Source organism: Zeugodacus cucurbitae, chromosome 5 (genome assembly GCF_028554725.1).
Source record: "Zeugodacus cucurbitae isolate PBARC_wt_2022May chromosome 5, idZeuCucr1.2, whole genome shotgun sequence".
Lineage (NCBI taxonomy): Eukaryota > Metazoa > Arthropoda > Insecta > Diptera > Tephritidae > Zeugodacus > Zeugodacus cucurbitae.
In genome coordinates, this window is record NC_071670.1 from 69,366,076 (window position 1) to 69,378,236 (window position 12,161).

Genomic DNA, 12,161 nt, shown 5'->3' on the forward strand with positions numbered 1-12,161 from the left:
AACTTTTTCATATGGTTTATCTCATTCAGACATACACGTGTACCACTTCGTGAGATGAGTTCGTTTCTCGTGCGTTTAAAGTAATTGTAAATTCATATGTTGTACTGAAGACAAGTGCTCCACTTTCCAAGAAACAATAAGTTAAATATTTACCTTCAATATCCAGTGTCTGTCAGCTCAAAATATTGGGTGTGTTGCAATTGTTGGGCTTCCGGCCAAGTGTACTGTGATCGTTGCTCGTTCTCGTTTCGATTTCGTACACTCCACCCGAATTGTCACAACCTGTTTCAAGTTATCATTTTTGAACTCGAAAAGTTCTTGTAGCGCATAATTTCTTACGTTTTTATTTATTTGTATTTGTGCTACCTTTAGAGAAAAAAGATATAAAATCGGGTGATATATCCGAAAACGTTCCAGAAGTCGATGAGAGCAGTGCTAGTGAGTACGAGGAGATCATTGAAGAGGTCACTGTTACCGATTACAGTGACGCTGAAGCCGATCTAGGCGAGGAAGAAGCTTTTAATGCAAGTCAAAACATTGTTAGTGAAACTAAAGCACCAGCAGAGCATATAGATAATAAAGAAAAGGAAGCTGAGACAGAAGAAGTTGAAAAAGTTGAAAAAGTAAATGATACTAGTGTTTCTGAGAATGTGAAAGAAGAAAAGGTAGAGGAGATCGCTGAAAAACTTGAAGAAGTAAACGTAGAAGCAAAAGAAAGTGTTCCCGTAAAAGAAACTGCTAACAAAGCGGACGTTGCAAGCGATAGTAAGAATTCAAACTCCGAAAAAGAGTCTGAAGCTGAATCGAGTGTCGACAAAACCGATTCGAAATCCGCCGATGACGATAAGGGTGAGTCCCTAGTGCCGCTATTGCAAGATATTCTGCAAAAGAGTTTGCCAAACGCAATTGCCAACGCACCGAATACTCAAGAAAAAGCACCGAATACGGAGCTGCACCAATCTGCAAACACTAGCACACGTACAAATAAGGGCTGTAGTAGTAGTAGTAGTAATAGTATTAGTGAACATAGTGATTTGTGTACTGTTAATAATTGCAAGAACAATAACAATACCAACAATAACAAAGACAGTATAAACCATAACGACCACACACCCACTGACCCTAATATACAAACAACAAGTGCCAGTAAAGACTGCACAAACTCTGACACAATCACAGATCCACACACGTCTGAAACGACAATGACACGTGACATTGTAATGTCAAAAAGTACGTCTAATAGTGATAGCGCTTCCAAACAGAAGCAGTTGGATAGGTTAAGCGTGCCTCAAAAGGAGGACTCAGGTACGGAAAGTGGTGAGGACTTGCGCCTTATTGCGGCAGGTTTGCGTGATAGTTTGCAATTGCAAAGTGATTCCAATTTAATTGAAGAGGTCACAACGGCTCTCACACGCCTCGAATTGTCACTGAAAGAGGGCAAAAACATACCGGTTGATGGTAGTAAACGTGAAGCTTTGCTGGCATTGGTCGCACGTCTACAGACCGGTCTAACATCGCGCGACACAGCAATCAATTCGGTAAATATGGCCGATAATGGTGGACAATTTGATGAGACTTCTTCGCCGGAAGTCGATGATCAACGCGCCAGTCGGCAACGCTTTGCGCGCCGTCGCAATCGTAACAGCCGTCATACGGTCGGTGTAAGTCGAGAAGAATTGGCCGATGCGCGTCGTTACATGGAAGATATGCAATTGATAGAAAACATATCAAATTGTACAACTCCCGAAAGTGGTTTGGCAGCAAATGCAAATACACCGCCACAATGGTTTCCCATCGAGAAGAATCCTTCATCGGGTGCCATACTCACGAGCAGCTCATCTTCTACACTCTATCGTCCCAATCAATTTGTGCCCACCCAACTTAAGAACTCAACAGCTTGTTTGAATGGCGATACGCTTACAACACACAGAGAAAATGATAGCCAAAAGAGCAAACGGCCCTTGTCAGGCAACTTTACTGTAAGTTTTCAACCAAATCCAACTGTTGCTGATCCAGTACCCATTGTGAGTACCAAACACGAAGAACAAATGGAGTATCAGGCAAATGGTAATGTTTCACCTGATTCTGGCTATAAGTCCAATCGTTTTCAAAATAAGAAACAGCTTATGAAACGTGCCAACACCATCGATATACCAAAGACTAAGAAATATAATCCAGATTTTGACACAGATTCGGATCCGGAGGACAAAACTCCGCAACTGGGATTGAAGCGTACTCTACAAGTGAATGTCAAACACAAAGTGCGCAATGTTGTGCCGCCATTCGTACCAAAGACTGAGAATGATCACAAATTCCTCGCTTTCATCAACAAGCAAAGCGCTAAGCCAGGACTAGGTTGGACTGGTTCGCGTTCAGTGTCGAATTGGACGAATAAATTCGGCAATTTAAAGCACACCTTTGAGGTAGGCGTCGCAGCCCAGGTCACCACGGGCAAACCACCGCAAGCACCGGGACATGTGCCGCATAGCTCCAGTAAGAGTTACTGGCAGAAGCAAGTGGCATCACAGGACCATATTCAGCAGCAACAACAACAACAGTACTTGCAATACCAACAACAACAACAGCGACAGCAACAGCTACAACTACAGAGACAGCAACAACAACAATTGGCACAACAGCAGCAGCTGCAGCGTAGCCAACATGAGGAGCATGAACGTCTACGTCGCATGGAGAGAGAACGTCTAGAGCGTGAACGCATAGAACTTGACCGACAGGAACGCCAACGTTTGGAGCGAGAGCGCCAGGAACGCGATCGTCTGGAACGGGAATACTATGAGCGAGAAATTATGGAACGAGAACGTTTGGCTGCGGCACAACATGCTGCCATGCCGAGCATGACGGTGCCCAAACCAGCACCCGTGAATAAATTTCAGCATGCTCCACAATCTGTTTTCCGACCCATCGACAACAACGACATGCACGGTCATAACATTTTCAAGCCCATACCACAGCTGCCACAAAAGTTGAACACTTGGCAACCACCGTCCATCACCAACAAACCACAATCAGCACCCGTGCAGTTGACACCTGCATCACCACAATTCCTGACCACAAAACAGTCAGTGAATGGCACTCATGTCACATCACCCTCATCTACAGCATCATCGCCCATTGGTCTGCCCTGGGTTGCGAAGCCCGCAGTAGACAATAGTGATTTCAGAAAGAAGGCGCACACTTTCGAGGAGCGCTCACAAAACGATAATCGCCAACCTTCATATTTGCAGAGACATCATTCGCTGCGTTCGCCAAAAGTAAATCAACCACAAATGGATGAATATAAGAAACGTCCTTCGCTGCCAAGCGCAGCCGATCCATATATGGCCGTACAGAGTCAGTATGTGCCACAACAGCAACAACAACCACAAGTTTATGCCTCAACAACTGACATCTATGCAGCTCCACCACCGCCAACAAATATTTCCTTTACCTACGCCGACTTGGCGCGCACTAATAACTACAAGAGTTATCCGTGTCTGCCCTCAGCCATTGAGACATCAATAACGGCGGACTATGTGCGACAACGAGAAAGCTCATTGACAGATCCTCATGCAACACCACTGATTTTAACCAGTTCCAATCCAACCTATGAGCCACCGGCAGATAATCAAGTATACTACAACAATGCGCCGCCTGCAAGACAATTCGATTATGCGAGCCCTATGGATAGTGCTCCAACAAGTCCCAGTATTTTAACGATGCCACAAACTGATTACACCGACGACGATTTGGACTCAGACAACTTAATGGAATATCGCGCCGAAACTCGGGTTATGGGTAAGCCACAAAGTCAGACTGCAATTACAATACGCGACCGTCGCACGGCACACGCCAGCGACGATGAAGTCTTCGGCAAAAACTCACGTAACGCTCAAAACTTGCTGCACACAATGAGAAATCTCGGCAAAAGTGGAAATGGCCTGGCGAAAGTAAAGAAAGAGCCTGCAAGAAAGGTGGAATCACCAAAGGCTTGTTTATCGCCTGATGGGCGTTCTTATCAAGCGCCTATTGTCGAACCACTGTTTCCTCAAGTTACCAATTTCGAGCCTAATCGTACACCGGAATATATACAGAACTCAATAAAGGCTCCAGCACAAAGCAAACAAAAGAAATCGCGACCAAAAACACCACCAAAGCCAAGCCCACAAATGGATCGAAGCTTGCAATTGTCGCGTAACCAGGAGAAGTACCGGTCAGATCAGCAATTATACTTGGAAAAGACTAAATATTTAAACGAAAATAAAGCTCAGGTACAGCAGCAAGAAGTACAGTATCAGACGGTTAGTGTATCTAACACATCCTCAAGCAACTCGATACCCTACAAAAGTGAAACACAAACAGCTTATGTGGTAACTTACCCCGTCGAAGACATTCACGAAAACCAATACACCCAACAACACCCAACTTCGTTGCCACTGCAGCGAAATCGAAATATATCTGAGAATTCATCAGCCAGTTCGTCAATGTCTCATAACTTACCCTCACCCGGCACAAGTTGGACGCCGAATCCCATACACACGGTTGATGAAATATTGCCACAACCCAATCAGTCACGGAAAACTGTGGATGTCAAAAGCTTACCGCAAAACAATTATAACCAACAGGCATACGCGGCACCACAGACACAACCTAAATCCCAAAATGTACCACAATCAAAACCCCAAGTGGCCCCTAAGCCGGCAGTAATAAGTGCACAATACGCACCACTCCCAGAATCCCAACCGAATTACCATCAGAAACCCCCTACTCAACCTCCACCACAAACACAATTGCCTGCACAAGAAAGACAACAACAGCCACCGCTGCAAACCACACCAGCGCTGCCGAAAGCTAAAGCCACTCCCAAATTGACCACGCGTAGCCAGACCCTGACGTCGTCATCACAAAGTCAGACCTTGGAGCAAACCTACGCTTATCAACCATCACAAATGGCTTTGCCAAAACAGCGTGGTTTCGACGCAGCGATAACGCCGCTGCAAGCACAGAATCGCGTTCTCTCCCAACAGTCACTGGTGTCCAGTAAGCAGCGCAAGTTCGAACACAAACAGGACGAGCAGTTGCAGTTAAATGAACTGCGCCGCAAAAGTCTTGGCAATGTCTACGACGTCCAGCAGCAACAACGTAAAGCCGCCTACATGTCGGAGACAAAGACAGTAGTTACACAGGAGTATAAGTCATCGGCGCCAGAAGATACGCCCGACATCGTAAAGTCATCACTGCCAAAGGAGGATATGCCGATACTGAAGAAATTCGGTCCACCACAACGCCATCATTATGTTCCCAATTCATACCAGAGTCCCACAGCCAATACGCAAACGCAAAAGTTCGAGAGCAGCACCAAAGTGATAAAGAATACACAACATCAAATTGTACAGCACTCCACGCTGACAAAGAAACCATCTATTGTGGAAATACCAGCCACGCCGCAGCCGGATGAGGATCTCATACCGCGCAATATTGTGTTCAACAACATCAGCGCCTTCACGTCCATGTCGCGGCGCCAAGATGAGCACGAGCACCCGCACGTGGACGCACATCCACGCACGAACCGCCTAAGTAAGAGTGATTCGTGGAATCACATTGTACAAATGCAAAATCAGGCGAACACCCAACAGCCGGCGACATCGCCGAAGTTCGGCAACAGCGTTGGTAGCAGCGGAAGTGAATTGCGACGCACCAAATCGGGCCACACTTTGAATGTGCGCATGTACGAGGCGGGCATAGATAAGACGCAGGTTGGTGAGAAACAGCGCACCGTCGAAGCTTACTTTACCGGCAAGAAATCGCCCAACCCAATTGGCGGCGGCGAAACGGTGGAAATGCGTTCGGCAATAACAACGGCAACAACGTCCACCGCGTCGACGGGCTCTAAGAAGTCGACCATTAATCGTCACAAGACCAGCGAAAAGATTTCGGCGAGTCGCAAATCACTGAGCGCAGTGACCAGCAACGGTATGCCAACGGCGGCCGCCGTCGCAACAACTGTATTGGGCGGTGGGTTGACACGTAGCGCAACAATGCCGCATATAGCTAGTTTGAATCTGCTCGACGAGAGCAACGTCGAGGATGCGTTCGAGCAGCTGATGATGGGCTCGTAGGACGTAAGGCTCGCATGCTGAGCTGGGGTCACACGTGCCAACCATTCCAAAATTGTAAAAGCGAGCCAACTTAACACAATCGAAATGCATAATGCCAAAACAACAGTTTAGTTGCAGTTGTCAAGTGAACATAAACGAAAGCCACTGCATTAAAATTAAAAAAAAGTAACAAAACACCGTTAAAGCGTACCGGCCAGTTGCTGTCGTGCAACTCGTGTCGTGTATGAAACGTTACTGTAACCATAGCATAGTCAATTAATAATTTTTAGCGCGTTCCTTCTTTCCATATTTCTAAATGTTTTTCTTAATTATAATACGTACTGGGACTGTTCTGCTACTCTGTACGCATTGACGTGAAAGAAAATGGAAGAGTGGGGACTACATGTTGTTTTATTATTGAAGTTTTTACGCCGTGATTTCAATCTAACCTCAATACACAGTCGAAAGCTAAGACCATAAACCATAAACAAATACCATTTACACGCACAGTACACTTATTGATATTTGAGTGCACACAAAATGAGCAAGTGACCATTGGAACTCTGACCCATCATAACCCATTGGGGTCATTAACGCTTGCTTGAAAGCAATGATGTCGACTGAATTGACGGAATGCCTACCAGGAAGGCATTGATCAACAGCGCTATTTTACTATCAACAATCCCACGCGCCGATTCGATCTTGAAGACGCTATGTTTGTCAAGCTTGAACTGTGCTCATCCAACTCTACATATCTCTTCTATACAGTGTGAGTTCATCTGCGTTTTTCATGTGTGTCTCGCTTTTCTGACCTTCTCCACAACATTACAAATCGCTTTACCAGTGCGTTGTTCCAAAAACACTAACATAATTAAGAAACGATACAGATTAACGCCGTTACAGACCACAATTGTGGCCCCAGCTCCTCGCCACGCCCAGTTTCACGCATAGCCCACCTACAGCTCACAGTTCACAGCTCAAATCCACTAGCCAGCTCGCCTGTCCGCCTGCCTAATAGTCAGCTCGCTCACTTACACGCTCGTTTGTTGTTCAACTCGTTGAAACGCTCGTTGGCTCGTTGGCTCGTTCGCTAGTTTGTTCGTTCGTGTTCGTATTCTGTTTGAGATACGTTTTTTTAACAATAAAATAATAATGAAAGAAGAGTTTATCAGTGTTGGATTTAGCTAAAAAGCCACTAATGTTTAATCATCTGTTTTTTGTAATAATAATACAACCATGTTGTCCCTCCTTCTGTAAATACACATAAACCATATACTTACACGCGCAACATTTGTACATATATAGACGGCGTACCGCTACTGTACGAGAGGACTTTTACTTACCTTTTTACATAAAAGATTTTTTGTTTGAAAATATTTTTGAAAGTGTGAACGAGTGTATTTTGCAACACGACTGACGAACTGCTTTGAACGCATGCATTTTTGTATATGCAACGAATACAAATCGTTGCTTTTGACACGATTACTCGTTGCTTGTTACTCGCTGCGCTTAAACTCGTGTTATATTCAAACTTGGCCTTTGTCCTTTGTATATTACACATACATTTGCACATTATTACATATATTATCCATTCGTTGATTTTCGCTCGTTCTTGCATGCGATTTTTTGACTTCAGTTTATATTTCATGCTATTTTATTGTTGGGGGATGTATACAAAATACGTGAAGTTTCGTTTTCCTCATTTGTGTGTGTATGTTTGTGTTCGTTTGGCGTCGCTATAATGCAGGAAGATTTTGAAAAAAAAAAAATGGAAAATACATTTTTGAAAAGTTTTTGTATTTGTATCGAATTTGATGTTTAGTACATACATATATCACAAGATAATATATTTATTTATGTGTATCAATGTTGACAATTGTTTTTTCATCAATGAACTCAAGTGGTTTAGAATCAAAATCCAACTTTTCACTAATATTTATAATTTGTATATTAATTAAACTTAAAGTTTAATTGGTTTGGTTTCTAGTTTGTGGCTTTACCTTTTAAATTTTCAATTCAAATTTTTTCGAAAATTACGAAAATTTTTATTTTATTTTTTTGCAATGATTTTCGTACCTTTTGTAGATTTTGTCAATTTTATATTACATGAATCGTGTATTATTTTCGGTTTCATTGGTCAAAACACGTTTTATGAAAATTTTTATAAAATATTACAAAAATTGTGAGGAATTTTGGAGGCTGCAACCGTATTGACATAGCGTTTCTGGATTTTTTTGCTTGTAAATAAGTTGAAGCATTTGTGTTTTGAATATTATTCACGCATACTGGGCTCCAGAATGCTTTGAAATATTTTTAAAACGTTATTATTATTTAAGAAGACTACGCAAAGGAAAATAATGTAATAGATGATCCGACATGTGGTAACTTTGTTTATAAAGCGTTTTAAGGAGAATTTTGTGTATGATATAACATTGTGTTTGTCCACTTAGAAGACCCTAACAAATTGTTTATTTAATTAGAAAATTGTTTTGTCCAATTAGTCTGTTGAAAGTAGTTGCAATAAATTGGCTTTTTTATTGAAGAACATTACTAAAATATTATTTAATGGATTCACGTATAAAAATTATCAACTTTACTTTGCATATATGTATGTACATATGTATATGAATATTTTTAAAACTATGTATGTATATAATTAAATGTTGACTTAACATTTTTATTTTATTTTTTTTTTTTTGTTACCTTTTACAATTCTTATGCGTGTATCCAATGAATTATAGAGCGCTTTTTATATACTATACAATTTGTTTTACACGAAATTATTATTATATACAGACAGATTTAATTAACGCATGCTACATATTTTTGTTCTCTTTTTTCTGTATTTTTTGTGCTATTTTTGTGCTTTACAAATGCTTCAAACCGACATAAAACAAAAACAAAAAATTAAAATTCCATGCAAAACACAAACAAATATAATTTCTTCAAATACTCACCACTACAGAGCAACAAGCTACATCGACCACCGAGAAAACGGAAACTAAGGAAAAGGATGGCGCTGTTGTCACCACAACAACAAAAGGTAAATAAATTTCATACACATTTTTAAAGAGGTTTTTGCTTTTCATTTTACTAAAATAAAATTTACATATTTTTCTTGCAGTTACAACACGCACAGTAACTGGCGCTAGCAACTCAGCAGCGAAGCCAGTTTCACCGTTTGCGAAATTCCGTCAACTGGACAAACAGAACTCACAACAATCCCCAAAGTAAGAAATTATTTCTTATTATTTATATTATTCTGTACAACGTATAATTAGATAAAGATAAGAATATGTCGAGAAAAAATAAATTTATATATATACATACGTAAAGTTTAAGTTTAAACTTAAACCGACTAAAATCTAAAGGAAAATCACCATTTTATGTTTGAGCTTTTAGAAGTCAACTTTAACTTTTTAGAAACTCCAATATACTCGTGAAAATATATAAACAACTGATAAAAGCGATATTATTATTACGAGCGAATCTAATTTATTATACCAGATTTATACCAGTTGTTTGTGCGATTTGCTACTCTAAAAGTGTTGGTGAATCGCAAACAGCTTACGTATGTATATAATAATATAAAATATTTTTTTCTGACATCATAATTGACAAGTATATGATTGATAATACTGAACCGATCCAGGGCTTATTTATAATTCAAGTCAGCGACTCAAATTACACGGCCAATCGGTTTGGCTCTAAGAACAAAATTTTATTAATTTTTTAAACTATATAATTATTTCGAAATATATAAGACGTATTTTAAATCGTATCTGGAATCCTCATGACTAATATTAGTGTTTCAGAATGTAAACAGAGTTCATATGACATACTATTTAATACTATAATTAAAATCAGGTGGTGAAGGAAATCTATAAATGACATACATATCATATATTATAGTACAAGCAAATACGAATTAATTTATACGAAAAGTAAGGTGATGGTATGCGTAATTTTCTTATAAAACAATATGTCACAATATCAACAACAATACTAATATTTGTAAGAATAATTCTAAGACAAAACACACGAAAGATTAATATCGAAAACAACAATTTTTAGTTAAATTTTTTTGAATTTTGTAAACAAAAACCCACACAAAAACTCAAACAATTTAAAAAGAGTTTACTTTAACTTCAGACCCTTCTATGCTCAATACACTACTTCTCAGTATGTATGTATGTATACTCTTGCAGCCAATTAAAATTGCTAAAATTTCTACAAAACACCCTCACAACTTAGTGCCAGTTTTCGTAGATATTCTATTTTGAATTAACCGAACCATTGTATGCAAGAAATAAAATCGAAAATTCTTTAATAGTATGTTAGTCGAAGACGAAACCAACCAACCAACCAAGTAGAACTAATCTCTCTAGCGAACATTTTTCAAATTTGCTACAATGTTGCTTAAAAAATGTTAAAACCCTTTGTTCAGATCACCGACAACACCCACCACTCCCGGGGGCACAGCCTCACCTTCTGGTTCCGCACGTATATTCCAATTTACTGATCCGGCATTAAATGCACGCGCCGCCACTGTGAAGGAGCAACTTCTGCAGTGGTGCCAATCGAAAACACAGGAATATGAGGTATCACTTTTAATGTCAAACGAAAAAAAAAAACAAAACAAAAAAAATTAAAATTAAAAATAATCGCTGCAATCATTTTTTCTCGCTATATGTTCTACAATTTTTTACTAGCAAAATTGCGCTGCAGAAAATGCAATTGTATTTCTAAGAAAACGACCAGCTAGCGGTCGCTAACAAAGGCTTCAATAAAATTGCAATAACTTTGCAGGCTTTGAGTAAACAACTAATACGCTATATTTATAAAAAATAAGTAATGTAAATATATATATAAGCATTTGCCATGTTCATTCATACTAATTCTATATATAGTGACCAATCAGCTTTCAATTCATTATTTATTAGTTGAAATACAATAGTATAAAGAATACTCAGCAAAGAATTCTAAGAAATATTATACTGGCACTCGCAAAAAGTATGGAAAAATATCCTAAAAATAATAGAAATAAAGAAAAACTTGCAAGTTTCCCGAAGAATTATTTGTGTTTCAAATTTTTCAACATTTTATTAATAAATCTTTACTTCTTGATATTAATTGGTTTTCAATTATAACCACTTGCTGCTGTCTGTTTCTAACCTCAAAATTTGCTTGCACCAATATAATTCGAGAATAAAGAAGAATAGAGAAGGTGCAATTCGACATATAAGAGTACTATGCCTACAACACTTTGCAGGATTTTTTTTTTAATGATCTGCTCTACACATTAAGCGACTAAAATAATGAGTTCCAGACATTCAGATCAGCTGTTTTTTCCTTGACAGTTGTCACTTTGGGCTCTCAATTTGTCAAAACCGATGGTGTATTTTAACTATCACAACAGATTAGCTGTCATTTCACTTTAAAATTTGAGAATTAAAATATAGCGAAATAGCTTTAAAGAAGTTACCAAAAAATTAATAAATGGACTGTTGAAATTATTGCTAGTAAAAGCTCAAATATTTCCTTATTATTTTAATGTATTAGTGCCCACCCCGTAGCATGGGAACAACTAAGAGTACCGTTACGTATGTGGTTTACTACTAGAAGGTTGGACCTCAGCTGATAAAGATGATTCGCTGAAGGTCTACGGAGCTCTTCGCTTTTAGCACAGTTTATCTATCCTTAATCATAAGGGTTCTAACTGATTATTGTCTCATCGGAATCCACGGTGTTAGATTAAAAACCTTGACGGAATCTAACTGTATAAATTGTCTAGAAGAGGACGAGATGGAAACATTTGCGAGATCAAGACAAACATTTCTTGGATCTCACTTTTTTGAATAACAAAATAGCGGATGTAGAAGTGAAAAATCTCTGCGGATTTATAGTACGTTCAGGGCTCTTTATCGAATCTTAATATGTAATCAAAGGAAATGATCCTGCCTTCACAAAGGGTTGTCTCTTAAAGTTCAACTGCGTTTCCTTCTGGGGAACAGTCATACAATCGAACTAACCTAACTTAAATATTATGTTTAAATTGTATGTATA

The 12,161-nt window shown here is 39.4% G+C and overlaps 1 protein-coding gene across 24 annotated transcripts in view; it reads left to right on the top strand.

Moving 5' to 3' along the window:
* LOC105215565 (smoothelin-like protein 1) overlaps window positions 1–12,161 on the top strand; it is a 55,379-nt gene that overhangs the window by 41,778 nt on the left and 1,440 nt on the right. For 20 of the 24 annotated variants that reach the window (XM_011189544.3, XM_054231843.1, XM_011189548.3 and 17 more), the window contains 4 exons: window positions 373–849; window positions 9,061–9,138; window positions 9,220–9,325; window positions 10,543–10,696. In XM_011189544.3, coding sequence (XP_011187846.2) covers window positions 373–849; window positions 9,061–9,138; window positions 9,220–9,325; window positions 10,543–10,696 — 815 coding nt within the window. The other 4 variants (XM_054231844.1, XR_008471432.1, XM_054231839.1 and 1 more) reach the window with 4 other exon arrangements.